This window comes from Alternaria novae-zelandiae (assembly GCF_023758075.1).
Source record: "Alternaria novae-zelandiae strain BMP 2774 chromosome Unknown scaffold_18, whole genome shotgun sequence".
Lineage (NCBI taxonomy): Eukaryota > Fungi > Ascomycota > Dothideomycetes > Pleosporales > Pleosporaceae > Alternaria > Alternaria novae-zelandiae.
Genome location: NW_026056978.1, coordinates 534161 through 558835, shown reverse-complemented (window position 1 = coordinate 558835; position 24675 = coordinate 534161). Strand labels below are relative to the sequence as shown.

Genomic DNA, 24675 nt, shown 5'->3' with positions numbered 1-24675 from the left:
TCTGGGGTGTAAAGTTGGTATGGAAGCATGTACGCGTAAGCTGCTAGAGGCTGTGGTGAGGTGGTCGGTGATTTACTTCATGCGCGTGGATGATAACCTGGAGTGTATCTTGTGGCCGTTACGCTTACTTTGTCAGAGCGCTCTTCATCTAGTCCAAGTGGAGGAGAGACCGTGAGTTGTAGTCATTGTTATGCGCTCGTCGTCGATCTGGCCATGTTGCTCGTACTCGTATTCCTATGGTGGGATCTACTATCTCTGTGGTCTTAGCCGCGCTCATAATCTGTGGGTGTGTGACGTCCAGCTAGGCTGCAGTACCGCCAGTATCTCGAGTCAAACGGTAATCTTGACTCTTTGCGCGCAGCTATGATCGACCACGGTATAGCTCGGGACTTACCGCGATACCGACCGTGGGTGATACGAAGGATGAAGATCCTCATTTCATCCGTCGCAGTCAACCCCGGGAAACTATCTCGCGCTTCGCTTCGCATCGAGATCTTCGCAACGACGTGGAGATGCTCATCTTCATCTCATCAATGTAACGCGACTATCAGCTCCTAGGACAGGGACTGAAAAGTGACGTTTTGTACTACGACTTTGGCAGCTGAAACAATGACAGCCATCATGTTTGCCTGATGCCCCATGCGCCGCCTGTGAGGCTGCCGGTTTCCGGACAACGGTGATCGTGATTTCCTCCAGGAACGTTTCAGTCTACCATGGTACTATAAATGGAGACATGCTTCCCGCAGACTATACGGCTGCGTCTGAAAAGGCGAGAGCTTGGACCTAGTCCTTCCGTGTTTGCCATGAACGTGCGTCAGGCCGCCCAATCCGTAATGAGGTGTTTACAAGTCAGGTAGTTCACGCGAGCAGGTGGTTAAAGTGAAGAGTCAGCTGAACTTTTGAGTTCTTCTCCACTCGCCACGAAAGCCTCCTATCAATCAAGACGTGAGTGTCACTGTCAATAAAGTGCGCGACGGCTATTCCGGTGTCACACCTTTAAACTTGCTCTGAATGCCGACAGGTGTGATCCCCTTACAGTACGGGCCGCTCCATGGTATCCCTGTCAGCAGTAATTTGGGTCACGGTCCTTGGTTTTCGGGAGAGATGGTGGAGCGAGATTCGCAGGGCAAACCCTGACTCCGATCCCCCAATGATGTGCAGTGTTTCCCGCATCCAAATAGTGAGGGGTCAATCCCAGAAGAGGATCATAGCAAGGGTCTAATGCGACTTCATTCACCGGACTATGTGGAGTCTCTCCGGCTGAAAGGCTGGTTATCGAGTTCTTGGGCCAAGTGGAGTGCGAGTGAAGTTAGTGTGAGTGGCGCCCCGGCCTGTTTGATCCTTCACATCTGGAGGAGTCGGCCGATTGAAGTCGGTGGAGTTTTGATGTGTTGAGATTCGATATCACGAAACATGTCATGGCTCAACTTGTTCATACATGTTGCCGGGGTCGTTACTTCCCGAAAGCACGAGCCCTCTGCCAAACGGCTGGTGTTGCCTCTCAAGCACCACCGTTGTGTGTCATGTTTTAACTCTGGGGTTTTGAAACACCGGAGCTGTCGATGGCGTTTGAAGCGTAGACGCTAGATCGGTACCCGCGGACACCAGGGGGATGTCCGTTTGAACTTCCGCATTCGGCAGTGTGTGGGCCATGAGACCAAATCTGGCCATTCGCGATGAGGACGACTGGAGACTGCACTAGGCAATCAATAGTCTGGAGAGCGGCGGCATACACATGTAGCGCTCTCCGGGTTTCACCATGATACTGCCTGTAAAGTCTCTTTCAGTGGTTGCGGAGGGTTCACGATTCTCACACGAAGCGGGTTAGGACAGTGTCTGTGAGTCTCGTAGAGCTTTGGTGAGAAGATCGCATTGTGATTAGGCTATGTAGGAAACAATCTTCGAGGCCGAGGCCGATGGAAAACAACGCTGTAGCAGTTCCAGTATGCTGCGTTCTTAGCGCAAAATGCGCCCCAACTCCATATCCCAAAACGCTGATGTATACTCCGTTTTGGGTCCCAGGGTATTCGACTGAAAGAAAATGGCCAGATCATCCATGCGCCTGGTCAAGGTCGCAATATCCGACATTGCCCGCAGAAGGCTGTGATGATACAGGCTGCCCAAGAAACAAAGGTATCCAGATGCTTCTGGTTCCACCAGAATGCCGAAAGCGGAAGAGAGAGTAAATGATGTGCGCGATTAAACTCGTCATGATGAAGGTTGAATGGAAGATTCCGGTGCGTCCCAGCGCCTACTGGTCGGTCGCACTTTCCTTGGGCGGGCCCATTTGCGTGAGACACTACGCCTCTGGGCCATTGGCTTCACGCTCTCGCTGTTCCTTTTGTGGAGCACGACGACGAGCGTTGATAAACCAGTTGGATACCTAGTGGATGTCAGCACTTTGTTCGGTACACAGACGTAAACTCGTGTGCATGCTAGAAAGGATTTGCGAGGGTAGCAAAAGGACCGACAGCACGCTGTAGTCTAGAGGATGTGACACTGAAGGACAGGAATGGCAGATGTAGTGAGGGTGTCAAAAAATGACGTTGGTGCTGGGACAAGTCACGTACCTGATTGAGACTCAATCCAGTCCGGTTGCAGAGCTCCATCTTCTGGTCTTCAGTCGGATAAGGCGATGTTCGGTTGGCGGCGAACCAATCTTTCAGCAAGTTGGTAGCTTCTTTGGGCAGGTTTCCTCGGCGCTTCCTGTTGAATGCGTTGTGATCAAGGCCTACGTGCTGCTGGAATCGGATGTCGCCATACTGGGAGTCGTAACTTGGGTAACCAGGCCGAGTAAAGAAATTTTCATTCTGTCGCTCGTAGCCACCGTAGACAGCAGCTTGGGGTTCGTGGTAGTAGCTGGGTCGTGGCTCGTACATGCCACCTTGCTGAACCATGGGCTGCTGGAAAGGGCTCTGCCCGATAGGCTGCTGGAGAGATGGTGGTGCGTAAGACATGTGGCCCTGGGGTGCTGGTGATGACTGATGTCGCATGTGCGGGTTCATAGGCATTGGCTGCTGCTGGGGTGCCGCATATGAATGACTTGGACGATGGAGCATGCCAGATCCGACGGGCTGCACTGCGTGTTGCTGGGCGATGCGGGGTGAGTAGCCAGAAAGGGCAGGGTCAATAGCACTGCTCATTCGACGGCCCTGCATAGGCGGCTCGTAGATATCGCCGAGCGTGTCGACGCGCCTTCTCTTGCTGTCTGACCAAGATACATCTTCAAACTGAGGTTGCACGTGGGGAGAGCTTTCAGCAGAGTCATTTCGACGCTGAGGCGTTCGCGGAGGTGTGGTGGTCCGCGTAGTGTGGAGAAACTGAAGAAGTCAATCGCCTGCGGATGGCATACATCGGCTGGAAGCGGACATACCTCAGAAAACGAAGGAAGTTTGCCAGGAAAGTTTTGCTCTCCAGGCTGAATGGGCGGTGAGCTGCGCATGTGGTGGTTCTGTGATTCTGTCAGAGTGGTGCTCGACGGTCGTAGTTCGTCGCCATCGACTGTGTCGGGAGTAGTCGTAGGCAGGCGTGAGTCGGGCAGCATTCTCGGCTCTGGTGAATGCGATCGGCGGCGTGTGGGCAAAGAATAGGAGCGCGGCAAGGCGAGTGAACGGGCGTTCTCGCCAAGTGCGTCCGCAAAGTGGGGATGGCCATAGTACTGGGCAGGTGCGCGGGGGCAGGCGAAGGGCTCGGATGCTCTTGCCCTCAAATTTGCACTCTCCTGCCCGTGGACACGGAAGGGATCATGCAACGCGGGCTCGAGAAATCGCGGAGGGATGGGAGTGGGCTCGTGTAAAGAAGAAGGAGACTCTGGTTCTTGACTTACCGCAGCGACCATGTTAGCCAGCGGCCGTTCGGCAGGATGTGCAGAAGTCATCTTGCGCGAGTGCAGCGGTTCACAGTGACGGTGCGGAATATCTTGGAGAGTAAGATATTCCATATGTGCAACGGCAACACTGTTTAAATACTCTAGCATGCACGCGTTAGCAAATAGTCACTTGTGTATCAACGTCTCCATGGTGAGTGGGCGGACTGTCTTGCTCTCCCAAAGTACTGACAGCTTGGTACCGCTCTTTGGCTGGCACCGTTGAATGCCATCACCCACGAGCGGGGTCCCATAGGACGATAGGCAGTTGGGCGGCATTACTCACCCAGGTATTATGGTAGTGATGTAACAATTAACTCGAAAGGGCGACCAAGGGTCCGCTGCAGGACTACCGAACCACAGATTCTATATCGCAGATATATGAGTGGTGAAGGCGTGCGAGGGATTAGTCGTAGGATAGGTATCGTGGACGAGTGGTGACAAGGGAGCCGGCGCAAGCACTCAGCGATTCGCAAGAAGATAGTTGGGCGTGATGGGGTCGTGATGACGGGTCCGAGGCGTTTAAGAAGCAGCAGCACCGTGAGCGAAGGAGGCGTTTCTAGGCTAGGAGGGACTGCAACGGGCCGTACATCAAGCATGCCCTGCGATCTTGCAGCACCAGAAAGCGCGTCAGGGGTGATGCCAGTTGGGGCCAATGAAGGACACACAAGCGTGTTTAGCACCACGTCTGTGGACTTGACAGGTGAGGGTTAAAGTTTGGTCTATATTCTCCGAGCGTGACAATGCAGGCTCTGGCCGGACGCAGGCCGAGCGCAGGAAACAAGAGACGCTCAGTCTACGCCGCAGATTTCGAGGCACGAGCCCGTCGGTGCTGGAGTCGCGCCATCTGCTGCAGACGCCATTGAGCGTCGGCCGGTGTCTCCACTGCTCGCATCGTCGCAGATCTCGCTGCTTCTGACTCGCCGCAGGCAGGCGCAGGGGTGCCAAATGCCTCTCGCCCATTTCGTCGCACCCTGCCCGTCGATTACCTCATCCGCCCTCCCACACACTGGATGCCGCAGCAACCTCACAGCGTGCCATCGCGGCGGTAGCCGCCTGTGGCCAAGCATTGGCCGACGCGGTCGTTGTGGTCTGGCGCCTCGCCGTCGGCCAGCAACCACAAGCAGTAGTTCATCGACACCAGCCTCGCCATAGGTCGCTACCGCCTACCCCCATCTCAAGCCTTGCGCCCGCCAGCAGCAAACCATAGTGGTAATTGCGTCGAGGCTAGCATCCAGCACACGCTACTAACTCTCGCTGCTGCTGGACCTGACTTGAACTCTCCCGGGCACCGGTGGCACGGTACCCTTATGGTTGCTTTTGCCGGAGATATCTGAATCGACAGAAGCAGCACAGCATCTAGGGCAAGTGGGGTAGGTGCAGCGCAGCAGCATCCAGGACATGGCTGCGGGTTGCACTTCAGTCGAGAGCGGAGTGTAATCCGACGTTATGAGGGCTGCGGTGCACCCCAGAGCCACGCTGACGGCGTGTATGTCACCCAGCACAAGGTACGATACCCGGCAGACAGCTGCCGCAGGACAGAACCAGGTCGGTGGCTGACCGTGGTGGACACTTGTGCAACGGAGCTTTTCCAGCATCCAGGAGCGGGAAGCCTTGGTGTCGTGACGGGGTACAGAAGCAGCTAGTGCTGCAGCAGCGAGCTTTGGGAAGGGAGAAAGAGGCGTTCGTCCGGTGGGACAGGAATAGCAGCTAGAGCGACGACGTAGGAGCGCGGGAGATGATGCACGGCGTTCGATTCTCCACCATGTGCCAGGCACGACTAATTGGGGAGCCGTCGCCTGCAGACCCTGAATCAGTTGGCGAGTAGTGCAGCAGCAGTATCTGCGAGACAGGTTACGTGTGCCGTCTGGAGTCGGCGTGCTGTCTGCCAGTACCTAATACACGCACGCAGCCGTCGCCGTGAGAGCTGGCTGTCGTGGTGGAGAGCCCCTCGCAGTGCGGGCGGATGACAGATGTCAGGCTCATGCAGACCTCTGACGGTGGCATCGTGTGAAGAGGTGCGACCTTGTCTGCGCCGCCATGATTGGCACAGGGATGACTGGCACCTTCCCGCTCTCGGGGTCGCGCCTGCCCGATTCGCTGATCGCTTCCCGCTAGCCGGCCGATCAGACCTCGCACCTGCGCCTGGACGCCAGCCCTCGACATTCAACATCCGCCGTCTCGCGTGCCGGGTCGCTGCCGTCAACTGAGACCTTCTCCACGCTGTCGCCGTCTGCGCTCGCCGTCTTGCAACTCGACGCGACACCACGGCAAACTCTGCGCTGCCCTAACTGCGTCTATCGAAATCTACGAAACTTTGTCGCGCCCCACCATCCCAATCCTTTCGCGTTGTGTTTCGCGCTTCCAAATTGACGTCGACGCTCGCAAGGCTCTAATCTTGCCTTTGCTGCGTCGTCATTGGGTTCGGCATCGCTGCCGAACTGCAGCGTTGCCATTATGCTTCGGCGCCACACCGACGAGATACCAACCTTGTGAACTGCTTGCACACCTGCATCGTCTGTCCTGACCGCTTGTCGGCTCGTGCCTGCTCCCACTATCTTGGCCGCTGTCCGCACTCACCATCCCGGCATGAGGGTAAACCTCCCGCTCGGGCTCGTATCGTTTTCGACCCCCTAGAGTGGTGGCCAGGGACGCTCGCACAAGGTCCGCTGCGCTTCCATCGCCGCAAGCCATCGTCACACGGCAGCAGTTGACCGCCTGACAGTCCGTCAACTTTGCTTCAGGCGGCTGCGGTTCGTTGTTGTGTCACCCACCGTCTCTGTGCTATGGCCCAGGGGGCTGTCAAACTGCTGCAGTGTAGCACCGCTTCGATACTAATAACTAGTACAGGGCGCCTTCCGATCTGGATCATCAGTCATATCAAATATGCCCTACATCCACAACTGTCTTTGCACCTCGTGTGGAGATGGCGCCGCCGCCCCTTGCTGGCGATCATCTAGGGCGGGGAAGCCCTTGCATTCCAGGTTGCGGACCTGTCTTGATGAAATGCAGCTGCCGTGACTGGCGCCGTTGCACCAGACGGAAGCCACGAGCGCCATCTGCTGCGCGGACAGACCTCGAACCAGGTTTCCAAATACTCCACGCACGCTGTACCTCAACATTTGCGTCTTCAACAACCGAGATTACCAATCGAGCAGTCTACACGACAACCGCATGCTAGTGTTTGCCCGGCGCTCCATATTCAAAGGTACGTTGAGGCTCTTTGGATTTGGAAGACGACGAGACCTCGTCCGCGGCCTCCGAGACCGGTATCAATGCTTCCGATAGTTGCAACACTTGACGTCTTGTACTCGTTAATCATGGTGGCCTACTACGTCGCCTGATTATCATCATGCTCACCGCTCAATCGGCAATTGACGTGCAACCGGTCTGATTTGGTCTGAACAACCTCATCGGAAGAAAGAGATTGGAGCCCAGTAGCATGACGATAACTAAACAAGTGGGCGGGTGGCATTCGTAGCACCTGTACCAGGCTCGCCTCTCGCTATAGATACAGATCCGTGTCCGGAATCACGGAACTTCCATCCTCATACCAACGAATACTGTACCTGCAATTAATGTTTTGACTGTCCGTAGCGGACGGTAAGTCATGCAAAAGACTTGATTCAGAAAGAGGGGTCTGCACAAAACAGTTCCACAACACATGGTGGCGTGCATGCGTATCATGCCCCACTCTTCTTTCCGGTATACCAGCATCTTGCCCAGTGAACTGATGTTTTATCTTCAACAAACACTGCAGGTTCATTTACCCGGTATCTGGGTTTCCTTCAACAGCAGTGCGCACTTCTACTTGCAGGCCGAAGTGTTTTCAGGCAACATGAGCAACATGTGCACTGCTGGCAGTCATCGACTAAGATCGTACTTGTTGAATCCACGCGCGTCCGGCTTCAGATGTGGAGAGATCTCTTAGTCCAATCGTCATTCTTCTAGCGTTGATATGTTGTATGGTGAATTTTTGTTTCAGGGAATGACGTTGCCATAGGTTGTGTAAGGGGTCCAAGGACAATACTTCCCCATTCTCCATAGCTTTAGATCGTTGCAGTATCCTAGATTTGCGCTAACAAGATGAAACGATAGGCAGCAGACACTTCAAGTCAAAGCTGTCAGCTATGCGGAAGCTGGACGCCTTGAAGCCAGAAGCGGTCGATCTGGAGAGTGTCAGACGCTCTTCTAGATGGCGCACTTGTCTCTCAATAGCATAGTGAAGGCTATCGCGATGCAAGTGCGTTGTTTTACCTGGCACTATCTCGCTGTGTACTGGTTTACTGCACGCTGCTATGGCTGTCATAATCTCAATACACTTTGGGGTTTTCAGCGAATCGGCATCGCTCCGCTGATGCTTAGTGTGTGTCGCCTTTATCTGTCCGAGGCTCAAAAGCATGATGCTAACCAGAAAAGCTACAGTTTGGGGGCGTCATCAAGATCCCACATTCCTGGCCCACTAGCTGAAGATACTATCGGAGACCCACGGACCTGGATCAGAGATCTCTTTGTAGATCGAAGCCCTACAATCTCGCTCCAACGTGCACTAGATACATCGCTAGAACTAACATCATCTTCCGCACGCGACAAGCGAACGCAGTCCTCAGCGGAATTGTCGCCGTGGAGTCTATCGGTCATGTTTGAACAATTTTAAAGGCACCGTCGTTGCTTGCATGGAAGGCTCTCGTTAATGGCAGCTTAGAGCTTCGCACTTGTTTCGCATTCGCGTTGGTATGCAAATTCGCAAACATGGTAATCTAGGTAATGTCGGCTGTGAAATTTGTCACTTCCCCATGTTGAGCGGACAATTTCCCACTGTCTCTTACGCGCTAGGTGCACGTTCGCTTCCAGTCGAATGAGTAGTGACCTCGGCAGCTGACGGTTGCCAATTAGGCTTGGTTCCTGCATATGACTAAGCTGCGCGAGCCGCAGATCGTTGGCTCAGCCACCTTCGACCCTTCTTTTCCCAGCTGAGATCGGCTTCACCTGCCGTTCGCACACATCTGCTGGCACTCATGCTGCGAAATCAATATTTCGGACGGCCAGGGTAGGCGATGCGACCGCTACGACTTGCCCTGACTGCAGGACAGCATGACGCAGTCGTGTTGTACCTCCAGAAATCGACGGGTTCGCATTCACTCCCACATCACTATTCAACATCACTATTCAACACTACAAAGTGACATCTTGACATCTACCGTCGAGCTGGATCATCTACTTCCCGTCAACTAATGCTGCCAAGCGTAGTCGGCTCGGAGAACATCGCTCGTGGTCATATACGCGGATTAGCATGCGAAAGAGAACCCGGGACAATCAAGATCTCTTGGCACGGGAACAAGAGTCTAACGCCGATCCGGCGTGCGGTTACCATCAGCCGCAGTCGGTGCTGATCCTGATCGTCCGTCTCCTGGGAGAGCGCCCCACAGAAGTCGTTGACAACTCGGTAGACAGTAGACACAGCCACAATCCCGCCAGGCATCCCTTCTGCAGTTCCATCGCGTACCCGAAGATCAAGCACTGAGCAGAATTTTCGCTACGAGTATTGCGGACCTGTTTTACGCGAGAAAACTACAGTATGCGGCGCAGACTAACGACGATGGCCTACTGCATTTGGACCTGCGTGACAGCGCACCTGCATCCATCATCTGGGACTCTGTCCCCACCGTCACCGGCCGGTGAGCTCTACGCTTGTTATCCTCTAACCACAAGCTCCAGGGGTGCACGAGATATCACTACTATATCTTGTTGGTGCATGATGGCTGCAATTTGTTTGTAAGTTGTGCGCATGGTACCGTCGTCTCTCTATTCCAGACCTGGCCAGCCTCGAAGCACTGGCTCGGGATGTAAGGATGATCGGTGCCGTCTCCGTTTCGCAACCAAATTACCTGCAGTGGCTTCAACGCTAACACGTGGCTCTTTCGGAACACCTTCGCGGAATGATGTGATAGCGGGAAATGGTGTCGTTAGCACAGGGTTCCGACAGGCTCCGTTTCGGGGCATTTACTCACACCTTGGTACGTCAGATGTGTCGAAACGGATCACTAGGTGCTCTAACGTCAACCTTAATTCCAGCCAGGCCTGGCAGGACCTACCTCTCCCGGTCACAAGGTAGACCCCCGCTGCACTTCAAACATCTCGAACAACGACAATCGTTGTAGATGAGGAACCTTACTACTGACTCTCCTTTACTGTGCAGGTGTCGACAGCGTATCCTAGATTTCTAGGGAGAGAGAGCGTCTGCAACCACAAATGACGAATTGCAACCACGATTTCGTGAGAAATGACGTCAGGCCTCCATACGAGTATACGAGATCGAAACCATGCTCTTCATCGAGGGGAGATCTCAGCGCAACGTCCCCCGCCGTCACTGTCAACGGGTCTCGGAAACCTCGCCTATCGCGGTACATCAGAACTGAAAATCCGCAATGTAACTGTGTATCCTGTTGCATGCCGCAAAAGCGTAAACACCGGGCTGAGCAGAAACGCTCATTGCTCCGGCGCACCTCATTCGTGCGCCTCGCTCAAAAAGAACCCACCACCAATCCACATCGCCACCCCCGGCCGACAGCGTACTGACAGCATGCAATGGCGGAGTTGCGCGATACATTGCAAGGTTTTAGGCGTGACATCTGTCGCTCTTTTTTGCTTCTCCCGTACCGTTGGCTGTGCAGTGTAGATCAAGAGTTGCTTCTCTGTCTTCCTGGGCACGCGAGTCCGGCCAAGCCTGGCGGAGATGCCTCCGCAACGCCTCGGTACAAAGAAAGGGAGAGCTTTTAGGTAAAGGCGTTCAGCTGCGTATAGGTGCTGTACCTAAGGCGCATGCGTTCAGGCGAGCATCGCCGGCTGAGGGTGTGGTGCTCTACTTTCAAGTCCAGAGCCACCTTTCTTGCTTCCTTTTTCGATCTCTAGGTGGTGATCTCTTCGACTGCATCTCCGGCGTCATTTGCAGAGGGGGCTGTGTGCATGATCCAAACCCCACGAGTTTTGAATGCCACTATTCGCAACTATGCATGACAGCATTAGAACAACACTTGACGTCGTTTGATGAGTAAACGCTTCAGGCGGGTACAGTGCCCGCACGTGGTCGACCGACACCATGGGGTAGTGCGACTTGTATATTAGCGCGATTGATTTGTTTCAGAGATGTGATATCGATTCTTTATTAAGTGTACATCCGGAGCGGAAAGCCATTCGTTCACCCCGGGCCTTCTCTCGCGGCCCAAGTCTCGATGCACTAGTTTAGCCGTAGCTCTTGGTAGCGTTAAGTACCTTTTCTAATCATCTGTGAAGAAACTCTGGATTCTGGAATCAATATTGCTTGTAAAGGCGATCGTGATGATGAGTCTAGCTACACGCCGAGGCTCGTATTGTGTGACTTGTACGTATCTTTTACACTGTTAATTTTGAAAGAGAGCAATCTAGCCTCTGCAATAGCATCGCTTGGCCTACGTGCAGCTTCTCGGCCTTGAATCGATGCATGATCATGAATGTATGTGTAATAATGATATGAGAATGACTTCAGAGCTTAACAGATCATTTCTCAGATACTAATGAAGACCGTTGTTGACATGCGTCAGACATGGAGCAGCACCTGTAAATGCATGCTAGTCCCATCGCAGGAATACCTATGTACACATTATTGCTGGATGTATTGTGCCGGGTACATCTGCCCAGGCATGCAGTATACGCATCTGTGTATCAGCCTAAACAGAACACGAGAGAGCACAACGCGATTTCTTGAGATACGAGAAAGGACCGAAGAGTCGACGTTGGCTTTAACCGTTATCTATACAGTGTCAATAAATTCTTGTATCCTCCAGCCTTCCCTATCAAGAAGCCCACGTGCCCAGCGCCATCTTCGTTCTCGAAGCCTTTGTACTCATCAATCTGTGCGTTCAGAGATGGCTCGGAGGAGTTTGATCCACTGTCGGACGTCAGGAAAGTTGTGCGGACCCATGGGAGACTCGGTCAGTACAACACCTTCGCAAAGCCAATTACCCCTCGAAATATCCTTGGCTGGCTTCGTATTTGCAAACAGATTTGCGATTTTGTCCAATGCAACCTCGCCCTCAGCTCGCGAGCCTAACCAAGGTCGAAGCCGAAGACACATCAGACTAGTCGCTACTGGTAAGTAAAGATGGCCGTAAAGGTTTGCGATTGATTGAATCTGCTTCATCTCGTCAGATTTCTCAATGTTGTCCTTTGGAAGCGGAATCGGGGGCCCGTTGAACATCTGGTCTCGTAAGCTCATACCCCAGTCATCGAGATCGGTCTCCAATAGCTCGGGAAATATCTGTGCCAGACCAGCTGACATTAACGTCTTGTACGATACGGCCTTGTATCCAATGCCTCTGATTGGTCCATGAGCCAAGTACTCATGAAGTCCGTCGGGCTTGAACAGGTGCGGAACATGCCAGACCAAGACGTCTCCATCCAGCTGGTGTGTGTCCATGATTGCGACGTGGGGACCGTATTCTTCTTCTATGGATCCAGCATAGCAGAGAGCTAGGTGAAGTGACCCCGTCCATGAGCTAAATTCGGAGGTGAAAACAGATTCGGTGTCGTAATGGTCTTGCACCATTTTGTAAAGCTCACTTTCAGGCTTGTCGTAGAATCCGCTTCCAGAGGCTTTCTTCATGAAGCCGTGCGGAATGATCTCCTTGACACTGTTAGTTGCGTGTTCTGATCCTCCACCGCTGTTGCTGCTCCAAGTACGAAATAAGAATTGAGGGATATGGTTCTTGCGGAGATCTGTGAGAGTTAGCCAAGAGCGTGATGTGAGAGCAGGGTGGAGTACCTTCGAAATATGCCTTGCGGTCACCCGTAATTGGCTCCATGTTGCTTGCGTCCAGCATGATCGCCTAGGTATGGTCAGTGTCGATGTCGTGGTTAAGGCAGAAAGCTCTTTGAGGATGGGTATTGGATGATAGAAGAAGATTGAGGAATTGTTGGATACGGTTATAAGTGTGGTAGAAGTTTTTCTAGATAATTATGATTTTGATCGCTCTTATTGTACTTGCGACACAATAGCAAAAGACGGGAGGTTTCGACTTTCAAGTAAGTGAGGTGAAGGCGACAGTCCATGCTCCAGTCACCAAGAGTTCTCCGCCTAAGTAGGCAACGACTCTCTTTGCGACAGCAACTTCGACACAGACTTCGGCGGCATTGAAAGATGTTAGGGGTTCTTGTACTAATAGGTAGTGTCAACCAGCTTAGCTCACGCTGAAAACATTGTCATTCGTTGTCTATAATACCATCTCATGTATTGAACAACAAAGCCTCTAGTGGCCGCAAGAAACACTACCTATGCTCTGAATATACATCCCCTAGTCTCCAGCAGTGCAATTAGTATTTCTAGGAAGTCACCTCACTCTTTGCAGCAAGCTTCAAGACAGACTGGACGTACGTTTTCGAAGTGCACGGATATGCCTGCCTCCAGCAGCCGACCAAAAATCTGCACTCCAGCCTCTTTGTAGTCCTTTACTCGCTGCTTCGGGTCGTTATCGAAGTCGAGAGATATTCCTTTCAAGCTGCGCAGCTTGCTGCGGTCATCCAGAACCCCGGAGATCCACTGTATCATAGCGGTAGTTGGATCAGCCACATTGAGGTACTCTACATTCGGCGGCAGCGCCTCGAACGGATGGAGAGGGGAACATTCGTAGGGGGTTGAATTGATGAGAACACCTTGCGGAATGGATAGGCGCTTTATTAGGGTGAAACGTTGCAACGATCGCGATGGTCGGAGGTAGTCGATCGTTTTATAATCTCCGGTGTCAGAGCACTTCAGCTCCAGCTCTTCCAGCAAATGTGAGACAGGAATCAGCGGGTCGATGATGATGGAACTCGTAAATCTTTGCCCAGGATAGCATATGCGTTCCCGATTGTAGGTGGCGTAATATAGGTTGTCGTACCCATAATAGCCGTAAGCAAACCCAATACCACCACTCATGTTGTTATAATGTTCTATCCAATTGGTAAAACACAAGTGCAAAGACCTCAGCGCGGGGAGCCGTTGGAAGAAAGGCGAGAGGTCTTGTGTATTGGCTGCCTGGTATTCGTAAAGTATTGGGCGATGTAGAGTCAAGGTAGTGATACCATGGAATAGGATAACTGATTCTTCATCCCATGCTACGGGCCCTGTACAGTCGAGTTCCAAGTGTAGCAGTTTTGGAAAAGTAGACCAAGACCTGTCCATTTCTCCCCAAGCAACAGATAGCCGTCGGAGGTGTGGAAGAAGCAAAGTACCAGGAGCAGTAACAGCATGCCTTTCGGCTATGCCAGGGAACGTCAGACTCAGGCTCGGCGGCGTCATGAAATCCTGGTTATCTCCAGAGCAGAACGCAAGATTCTGCAGCTGATCTGTCAACACCAGCAATAGGCCAATGCAAGCATGAAGATCGCCGTATTTGACTCTGCTGGCCCACTTCATCTGATCGATGGGCCAAGAATGTGTCGACTTTATTGCGTGTGTGACGACCTGGTCCCAGGAGTCATCATAGCCTACAGCCGATCTGTAAACTTGCTGAGGACCACGATATCCCGTTATTTGCAAAGAGCGGACATTCTTAGCGAGATCTGGCCTTGTTACTAAGGTTCTGAGGAGTTCCGGAAGAGACTGGTAATGCGTCCTGAGACTAATGGAAGTGTGAAGAGCTTCTTGCGCGATGTCGCGGAACTGGCGTGCGGTTAGAGCTAGGTCTTTGAGATCGGGTGGCTGAAGGCGTAGCGCGATATCGAGCAGGAGCTCGTCAGGTAGGCTCTTAAGCTGAGCCATGATCGTGCTTCGAAACGGCAGTATCGATTGGGAAGTTGAGTTGATGGTAGAGACAGGTCGGAGATGGAACGGAGATCGCAGCTCAGATAGCAGGTCAAAGTTGAGTGTGAAGGAAGCAGGCGTAACTTTATCCTTTCACTTCGTCACAAGTAAAATTGCATCAGACTTCAAGTCTGACTGTTGAATAGTCGCGCAGAAACTAAACCTTGGTATTACCCTGCCGATACCACGGTACTTTGATGAGTAATGCGATGGCATGTAGATGATAAGCCAATAACAACTCCCGCAACACAAGCGACGCCCATGTCTTCGAAGACCAACCGGCGCCTCAGCAATGGACATTGTTACTCATTGCTTGTGACGGCAGATACGCGTCATAGTCGCACTTTCCACTTTTGGGGAGGGCGGTCTCTAGATGCCGTGCTGAGGACTTGCCACAGAGAAAAGGCGCTGCAGCAGGAAATGGGATGGCATTCACATTGAACGGCGATGGTAAGCTTGATCTTCTCGTATTTCTTTGGCTTAGTGCGCCGGCCATGGGTATCCGAATCTAAGCATCAGTACCCTGGAACATGTTGCCCACGCTCGTCTCAGACTTAACAGCATCCTCATGATAATGCGAACCCGCCGAGGTAACCGTAGTATCCAACTCTTCCAGACGCCTCAAATCCATAGGCGCAGCCAAAAGCGGGATGACATAAGGGTCGAAGGTCTTCCAGTAGGGGTTGTTGAGATGGTATTGCTGGGACTGTTGGAAGCGTTAGCCGAATCATTCGTACCCACACTGTTGACACCAGCCCCCCGTGAACACGTTCATCATCAATTCGGTAAGAGGAAGATAAGAGACATCAAACTCACAGATTCCTTCAGGTACCGCTCAACAATAGTAAACTTCCTCTTATCCACCGTATCCTGCATAACGAACCAACTCAGCGTCTCCTTATCCTTGCTGTACACCTGACTCGCTTCCACAAGCTTAGCACTGAGCTTGCTGATGCTCTCCTGGTCTTCCTTGGCGAGGAGGTGGACGACGATAGTGTAGACCATTTTGGCTTCTCTTGTTCCTTTCTCGTTCGTTGTGTGTTGTGTTGATGTGGAGACTGGCGATCAAGCTTCTTCGCTTCGCTTGAGAAATGGAGTTGCGTACGTAGTGAGTACCAGTGTGGGACAGTATGATAGAGAAAAGAGAAGAAGATTTGAACGTCGCGACAAACCACAGTAGATTTTTCTGCATCGGTGATGCTGTTTTTGCGGCCTAGTGACGTATCACCGCGACGGAACCCCGCAGCTGAAAGTGGAGTTCGGCCGATCTGCATGCCTTCTTTCCCACGCTACAAGCATCACCAAGGAACGGGAAGGAGCGCGCAGCCGCAACATCCCCAAAAAGCAAGAGAAGGAGCACAATTAGTGTCTTCGTAGGCGCGGGGTGTAAGGCCGACGATAACGCGTAGCCACGCGGGGACGTGGGACGCGGGATGCAAAGCACCACCACCAGCACACTAAGCACAGCAACCAAGATTTTTTTTGAACTTGAAGATCAATTACACATCTAAACAACGAGAAAGAACAAGAACGGAAGTGCCTCCCAACACCCCGCCCTGTTCTTCCTCATCTATGTAGTAACTAAACTGATAAGCTAAAGAAGGGGGGAATTTGCGAAAAGACAACGCAGTCGCACCGTAGCAACGCTAAAGTTACACCATCATCACCATTCCCAATTCCACCCAGAAAATTGAAGAAACACCACCCCATATGCTATGCCATGCCGTTAAAGCGAATGATAATCGAAAACATGGGTACTACTATGCCCTGCTGAGCATCTTGAGCACCTCCTCCTTCTCGCTCGTGGGCAGGGTGCTGAGCAAGCTCATGACACCCTTGAGGCCGCCCTCGCGGTCCTTGCGCATGAGCTGTGCGATTTCGAGCGCGATGCCGTCGGTCTTGAGTTGCTCGATCTTGTCGCTGACGAGCGGCCTGTTCTCCTCGTACCAGGTTGCTACGGCCATGTCGTCTTGCTCCCAGTTGGGGATGTTGGACAGGTGCTTCAACATCTCGAAGCCACGGCTGCGGGTGAGCGGGTTGGCCATGGGGTTGTCGTGTGTAGGCGAGGCGGCAGCGGCGAACTTCTTGAGGATGTACTCCTCGTTGAGACGGCGGCGAAGGCGCCAGTAGAAGAAGCGGCGGGCGTTTTGCCAGCGAAGGGCTTGTCGGATGACACCCTTGGCCTGCATGCGACCGGAGCGGTCGTGCAGATCGGCGAACTGGAGGGCAATTTGACCGTAGACAGGTAGAAGCTTCTTCTCGCGCTCGGTCATTTGGGCCTTGATTTCGCTGAGCTCGGACTCCGGTGTTGCCTTGTCGTTCAGCTTGCGCTTGAGAGCACCGTAGGTAGGATCGTTGCGGGCCATTGTGTCGAGTTGACGTTCCCGACGGTACTTGATACCGACTATACCTTCGGGTTCGAGCACACCACCACGCGAGTCCTCGTCGGCGTACATCTCCATGAATTGAGGGTTGATAGTGGGATCAACAACGACCCAAGATCCACCACGGAGCTCGCCATACGGAGGGATGTAGACGAAGATGGGCTGTTCGAACTTGACGAGTGCGTCGACAATGTAAGAACCGTACTTGAGGACCTCATTGTACATGTCGCGCTGACCACCGGAGAAACCACGCCAGTTGGCAAGAATCATCAACGGCAGTTGCTCACCGTTGTTGAAGTCCTTGATAGCCTGAGCAGTCTTGAAGGCGGAGTTGGGGTACCAGACACCACCAGCCTCGGATGTGACCTGTTCAATGGAGTCAGGGTTGGCGGGATCAGCAGGTGTAACGTTCTCGACCGAGCGTGTCTCAACACCGATGACACCAATAGGAATGCCACCGAGGCGAGCACGACCGACGACAACCGTCTTAGCCCAACCACCAAGAGTCTCAACGAACGAACCGCGATCGAAAAGACCAGACTGGAAACCGTCTTCGTCCTCCTTTCCGGCGATGAGATGCCTGACATCGTAGGCTGACTTGCCAGGTGGGTAGTAGGTGATGTCGCGGTCCCAGTTGTCGGCAGATGGCGAGATCGGGACGGGGCTGCCCTTCTTGTCGGGTACGTATGACAGCCACTGGACGATCTTGGAGACACCCTCGAAGTCATCATCGGCAGTCGAGTGTGAGACACCGTTCCTGTACATGATCTGGGTACCACCAAGCTGGAGGTTAGAGGTGTAAACTTCGCGACCAAGAAGCTTGTTGATGGCCTGTGCACCGGTGAGGATGATTGGCTGTCCTTCAATCTGGATGGCACGCTGACCAAGGCGGACGAGGTAAGCACCAATACCTATGTAGCGTTAGTAAACGAATCTTCAAACTGTGAGGGAAATACATACCAACTGAGCGGCAAGTCACCAAAGTGATGGTGAAAATGTCCTCGTACGCCCTCGATGTCTCACCGGCGATGAGACCGGAACCACGAAGCGACTCAACACCAAGACCATCCTCAGCACCAATAACAGTAGTGATCTTATAGCGGTTCTCGCCGTCGACCTCAACCTTCTCGCAGATGACATCGTTGCGCTTGCCATCAACAAAATGCTCGTACTTCTCAGGTGTCAGGTAGAGGTAGTCGAAACCAGCCTCGGGCTTGTCGGCGTCCTTCCATGCAACAGAGAAGTGAGGAATGAGCTCCTCAGCAAGACCGATACGAGCACCAGAGTTGGCAGAAAGGTAGATTCGCGGAATGCCAAGCTTGCGTGCAAGCTCAGAGCACTTGTGGAAGAAGTTGTCTTCCGCTGGACCGAAGGAACCGATCTTGAAGGTGATGTCGTTGGCGATGATGATGAAGCGACGACCACGGGGGTACTCAGGTGTCTTTGCGGTGACCATCCATCCGACCATACCAATAGTGTTGTGGCCAGGGTCACGGTTGACCTCAGCCAAGTTGTCAGTGTCGTCAAGCACCAACTCGTAGTACTCGAGGCACTCTCCCTTCGCTGGCTGCCTGTCCCGGAGGAACGAGTGCTTCTTGATAGCCTCGATCCAGCTGTTCTCGGTCGCCTGGCGGAAGAGCTCAGGGAAGTCGTACACGTACTGAGTACCCATGAGATGAGCCTTGTACCTCTTGGGCTGCAGCGCTCCCTTGGTTGGGTAAGGAGTCGAGACAGGCTGGAGGTGAAGAGCACCAATCTTGGTGGTTCCACCAATGCTGTGGAAGAGCCACTTGCCGGCCTTCTCGGACTTGCGCTCGGCGTACATCTCAACCTGGATAACGTATCCGGAGGTGTTGGTGATGATGACGCGAAGAGGGTAGGGGATGCCAGTCGCAGGGTCGGTAACAATGATGCGAATCTCAGCGCCAGTGACACGGAGACGCCAGAGACGTCGACCAAAGCGCTCCAAGAAACCACCAATAGCCTCCTCGACCTCGGTTGGGTTAAGAGGGAAGACGTGCGAGAAGTTGATGAAGATGTGGTTCATGTCAGCCTGCGAAGTACCAACAATCTCCAAAGCATCCAAAATGTCAGTCATCAACCTGTCGGTCTCAGACACCATGTACTCGGCAGTGGGGATCTCCTCGCGAAGACGGCCAGATCGGACGACAGCCCTTAAGAAGTAGCGCTTGTCGCTCTCAGCGCCCTTGCCAACAGCCTCGTAGATGTGGATGTTGCGGTTCTCAGTGAAGACGGGCTTGATGTCGAACTTGGAAAGTCTGCCAAGCTCAAGCTGGAAGGCAAGAGCAGGCTCGACGTGACGGATACTAGCGTCTTCCTCGTATGTGGGTCCGCGGAAAGTGTAGTAACCGGGGTAGGTTCCGTCCTTGTGACCGCAGATGAATGAGATGCGGCGGATACGGCGGGACAGAAGCTCTTGCTTGAAGTCGTCGACAATGGGCAGGATGCGCTCGAGGATCTCCTTATCATCACTGCCTTCAATGTCGCGGACAGCAATGTTCAGAACACCAGTAAGCTCGTCAGTGTGCTTGGGCTCGTTTACTCCAGTAGTAGGAGTGCGCTTCAGGGTAAGACCCTCCCTCAGGCCGATGCCACCCTTCTTCTCCTTGCCGAGATTGGGGAAGATGTCGAGCGCCTTGCTGATGAGCTCGTCCGCGTCATCGAGGTACTCAACTGGAACGACGACACCCTTCCTGGTAGGCTCGCCCTCGAATCGGTTTTGCCAAGCAGTCATGTCGCTGAGTGACTGAATGCGAGGAGGACGCTCAAATCCTGGTGTGCTGGGAGTACCGGGCTCAGAAGGCTCAACAGCGAGACCGTATTCAGCCTCGCCAACCTTGCGCAGGATGAAGTCCCAGGAAAGGAAGCATTGCTGCTCGCCCTCGTTGTGGTAGTTGATGTTCTGGAGTTGGTACGCGCGGTAAGCTCGGCGAGTGTATACCTCAAGCGCAGCAAGAGCGACATATGGGTCTGAGTGAACGAAGAATTGAGTCAGAACGTCGAACACAGTGTACCTGGAGTCAACAACCTCCTTGATGACTTCAAAGTTGGGCTCACGGTGGTCCCAACCGCTCTCGCCGTAACGGGACTCAACGACGGAAGAGCGCAAGATGTGCTCCATCTGCGAAGTACGCTCCTCAAGCGAAGGCATAGCGCACTGAATGAGCACCTCACGTGCCTTGAGGGAGACCTTGGCTGTCTGCCTCGACTCAAGCTCGGTGAGCTTCTTGAGGGTGTCCTTGAAGTACTTGGCAATGTTGCCGACACCGGGCTTGTTGGGTCGGTAGAAGTCCAGAATGGCAAGGACAAGGTTATTCTTCGCGCCAACCTTGGCGTGAGAGAGAACAGTCTGTACGACACTCATGATGTTGTCGCGGTTCTCGTCACGGAGCTTGAGGATGACTTCCTCATCACGCGACGTGCGAGACGAGAAAAGCGACTCAACAGACCAGTACATCTCCAAGAGCTTGATCATGACACTGTACTCGTGCGCCTTGAGGCCCTCAGAGTAGCGGGTAATGACATCGGAAAGAGGCTCCAATGCGGCCTTCAGAAGCGCAACATCACCCTTGGCCACGTTCTCCTCAACGAACTTCTGGAAAGCTTTGTTGAGGGCCTTGCCAGGGAACTCGAGGTTGCGGCTGTGCGCCTTCTCAACGATCTGCGAGAAGGTGGCATCAAGCTTCTGGGGCATACGCGCATGGAGAGCGGAGGCCTGGGCGTTCCACTCGCCGTATGGCAGCTCAGGGTCGCGGAGGACATCGACCAGCTCCTTGAGAGTGCTCTGCATGATGACCTGGTTGTCGAAACCCTGGAAGATGTTTTGCAGGATGTAGTACAGGTAGACGAATCGCTGCGGTGGCTTGGCTCCTGGCACCTGAGGGGCACCTAGCTCGGGAAGCTGACCGGTGAAGTTCTGGGCCGACTTGACCTTGGAAGGGTCATCCAGAGCTAGGACACCGAGAATGTCACCAGCCTCAAGAACGGCTCCTGGCTGCTTGATGAGGTTGACCATACCAGCCTCCTGGGCGATGAGAGGCATGTACATCTTCATGACCTCAACCTCAGCGAAAGGCTGGCCCTGGCCAACGTGCTCTCCGTTCTCAACGAGGAACCTGACGAGCTTACCGGGCGATGGTGTGCGCAGCTGGGTGGGGTCGTTCTCCTGCTCGAGAAGGCAGGTCTTGCCGTCAACGGAGAGACGGGTGGCGCCGACCTCCTCCTTCCAGTAGACGTTGTGAGACTTTCCGCTTAGCAGAATCAAGAGACCGCCATCAGCAAGTGCCCTGACGCCGACTGAGCATTTTGTGCCGTTGACGAACAAAGTGAAGCTGTCAATGGTGGATTTAGTCGCAGTGAACTTGTAACGGTAGCCCTCGTAGATGAAGTCGACAGGGAAGACCGTCTTCAAGACGTCCTTGGAGGGCACCTGACCCTTCTCCAAGCTGGTCTTGTACTCGTTGACGCACGCTTCACTTGCGACATGTGCCTTGGTAACGGCACCGCAAATGACTGCGATCATGGTGTCAGGACGCTCAGCAGTCAGCTTCTTGGAGATGAGCTCGTCGAGCCAGCCAGTGGTAATGGTGTTGTCCTCGAAAGCAGGAGTCTCAAGCAGCTTGATGAGATACTCGACAGTCGTGCGGAAGTCACCACGAATGCTCAATTCCTTGAGCGCAACAACCATATGCTTCCGCGAGGCCTGTCGGTTCTCACCATAAGCGAAGATGTGACCGAACTGCGAGTCGGAGAAGCTGTGGATACCACCAGCGGAGCTGACGGAGAAGTAACCCCAGACGTTGGAGCTACTCCTGAAGTTGAGGTCGTGGATAGTACCACCGGAAGGCTTGAAGCCCTCGTCAGGGTCCTCAGAGGTGATACGGCAGGCCGTGCAGTGGCCCTTGGGAGTGGGGCGACGCTGGCTCTTGGCACTGCCTTCGCTGGAGAAGTCAAAGTCGATGGTAGAGCTCGCGTGCGGGTCGGCACCGTACAGGAGACGAATGTCACGGACACGGTGCAGTGGGAGACCCATGGCAATCTGGAGCTGGGCGGCTGGGAGGTTCACGCCCGTTACCATTTCCGTGGTAGGATGCTCGACCTGGAGACGGGGGTTCAGTTCGAGGAAGTAGAACTTGTCGTCCGAGTGCGAGTAGAGGTACTCCACAGTACCCGCAGAGACGTATCCGACGAGGCGTCCGAGCGAGACGGCAGCCTTCTCCATCTCCTGGAAGGTCTTTGAGCCAGCAACTGTTACCGGTGCCTCCTCAATGATCTTCTGGTGACGTCGCTGCACCGAACAGTCACGTCCGAACAGGGAGATGTTGTTGCCGTACTGGTCAGCCAGCAGCTGGACTTCCAAGTGGCGCGCGCTGCCCGCCAGCTTCATGATGAAGATGGGCGATCCGGGGATTTCAGAGGCAGCCGCCTTGTACAGCTGCTCAAAGTCCTCCTCGCGCTCGACCTTTCGGATGCCCTTGCCGCCGCCACCCTCCGAGGCCTTGACCATGACGGGGAAGCCAATGGCCTTGGCCTTCTCCAGACCCTCTTCCCATGACTTTGTGCAGCCCTTGTCGTAGACGTGGTCCTCGACCGTGACGATGCCGTGCTGGTCGACCTGGACCTCGTCGACGCCGGTTCCCGACCAGGGGATACACGGCACCTTGGCGTGTTGTGCGACGATTGTGGACGAGATCTTGTCACCGAGCGAGCGCATGGCCGACCCGGGCGGGCCAATGAAGACAATCTTCTTGGGCGAGGCGGCGAGCGATTCGGGCAGCTTGGGGTTCTCCGAGGCGTGTCCCCTAGACGCAAAAAGTCAGCCATGAGCCCTCATCCGACGCGTGTTGGGCTGTATACGCACCATCCGGCCCAGACGGCGTGCACGTTCATGCGCTCGGCCACATCGACAATTAGCTCGACGTTGGCGTAGTTGTTGTTGTTGGTACCGCCGGGTACCTGCATAGTCGCCGTTAGCCATGCATCGCTCGTCGCCGCTGTCTGGGGGAGCACGTACCTCGACGTATTGGTCTGCCATGCGGATGTACTCAGCGTTGGCCTGCAGATCCTCGGGCGTCGCCATGACGGTGAACTGGATTGCCCGCTCATCGCCGAATGTCTCGTACGCCCATTTCCGCACCGAGCGGATTTCCTTGACTGCGGCGATACCGTTGTTTGCAATGAGCACCTGCGGGGAAGCCACTGGTCAGCGCGTGCCTTCTCAACACCACCACTTTCTTCTGCAGAGTCCCGCTCACATTGGTAATGACCGTGTGTCCGTCGTGCGCCGCCACAAAGTCCTTGACCTTGCCCGGCGACGCTACTTTGAGGTTGTTCCCGCCGATGAAGTGCGGAGCAAGATCGAACTTGGCGGCGTAGGAGCTCGGGGCGCCATTAGCATCCCCGTTGACTCCGTTCTGTGCAGCTCCGGCCATGATGTGTGAAGGCAATCCCATGCACCGAGGAATTGGGATGTGGGGAGGAAGGAGCGAAGGCGAAGTTGGGTTGCGGTTCGGTGAGGGTCCGGTCAATTTTCCACTGGTAAGGGCAAGCTGGAGCTCGGCCTCTAGTGTCGAATGTAGATCTGATTGACCCGAAAACGACGATGCTCTGCAATCGACGTGTGCGTCTCTAACGTTTCTGTCGGTGGGAGGGCCCGAGCAGACTATTAGTAGAGGACAGTCGTAGTGTCGGTGTGGAAGACCCAAAAGCAATCTTCAATGCCAGGAATTCTATGCGGCGCCGGGAGGAAGCACCAACAACGAACGCGTGGAGTTGATCGAAAGAGGGACTAGTAGTGCGTACGAGGAGAAGTACAGCACAACAAGGTATGTAGTATGTGGGAGGGAGGTAAATACAGCAGAGCAAGACGAGGGGAAATGGTCGCAAGCGTCCGGGAGCAGCTCACGTATGTATTAAATTTTTAGAGCCATAGCGGAACACCCCAATGCACTTCCCGAAGCACTGTTGAGCTATCGCATCGCCAGCGATGCCGAAGACGGCAAGGCCCTGCACCACGTCCCCCATAACGCCCCTGTCCATCCCTCTCGAAGCCACGGTAGACGACTCGGAAGCCCTTCGGAACCCGATTATGTACACACGACGGCTGGTCTACGGGCCAATTCACTACTTAGCTACGCTGACTGACTAGCCAGCTATCTGGATCAAGTCAAGATTGACGCGTTTTTTCACGATCGATGGGTACAGCATGTTGAGAGTTTGCTCGCCATGGCGGCATCTGTTCTAGGTCTGTTGGGAGCATTTCCGCATTAGTTGCTTGTTGCGAGACCCAACCCGAGCACGAGTACCTGCATGCCCATCCATGTGTTGAGCCCTGGCTATCTCTCACCAACAGCTGGTCAAGCCTCCCGTCTGCCGTTGATCCGCTGACGGTTCAGGGTTGAGTTGATAGCTATCACCGCCACTTCAAACTTTACCCCTCTCCCAACACGTAGCTGCCCACCTGGATATCGTCTCAACATGTCCCATCTCACCTCTTCACCACCACCGCCTCCCCACCTCACTAAGCCCTCACACCACCATACACCCTTCTCCCAAAATAACCAAACACCCGTCTCACATTTGCCAAA

The 24675-nt window shown here is 53.9% G+C and overlaps 4 protein-coding genes across 4 annotated transcripts; all 4 read right to left on the bottom strand.

The window, feature by feature from the left end:
* Positions 1 to 2299: 2299 nt before the first annotated feature.
* Positions 2300 to 3877, bottom strand: J4E88_008268 (uncharacterized protein; the record flags this gene model as incomplete). The annotated part of the gene is made up of 4 exons (XM_049401879.1): positions 2300 to 2383; positions 2571 to 3320; positions 3374 to 3451; positions 3827 to 3877. 4 exons carry the CDS (start codon positions 3875 to 3877, stop codon positions 2300 to 2302), a joined length of 963 nt encoding a protein of 320 aa, XP_049252417.1.
* Positions 3878 to 11750: 7873 nt separating this feature from the next.
* J4E88_008267 (uncharacterized protein) lies at positions 11751 to 13783 on the bottom strand (the record flags this gene model as incomplete). Its single annotated transcript, XM_049401878.1, has 4 exons — positions 11751 to 12619; positions 12666 to 12729; positions 13275 to 13663; positions 13780 to 13783. 4 exons carry the CDS (start codon positions 13781 to 13783, stop codon positions 11751 to 11753), a joined length of 1326 nt encoding a protein of 441 aa, XP_049252416.1.
* A 1409-nt stretch (positions 13784 to 15192) lies between these two features.
* Positions 15193 to 15689, bottom strand: J4E88_008266 (uncharacterized protein; the record flags this gene model as incomplete). The annotated part of the gene is made up of 2 exons (XM_049401877.1): positions 15193 to 15390; positions 15501 to 15689. The coding sequence occupies 2 exons, from the start codon at positions 15687 to 15689 to the stop codon at positions 15193 to 15195; spliced, it is 387 nt and encodes a 128-aa protein (XP_049252415.1).
* Positions 15690 to 16444: 755 nt separating this feature from the next.
* ACC1 (acetyl-coenzyme-A carboxylase) lies at positions 16445 to 23520 on the bottom strand (the record flags this gene model as incomplete). The annotated part of the gene is made up of 5 exons (XM_049401876.1): positions 16445 to 17979; positions 18029 to 22890; positions 22950 to 23044; positions 23103 to 23273; positions 23344 to 23520. 5 exons carry the CDS (start codon positions 23518 to 23520, stop codon positions 16445 to 16447), a joined length of 6840 nt encoding a protein of 2279 aa, XP_049252414.1.
* Between the last annotated feature and the right edge of the window lie 1155 nt (positions 23521 to 24675).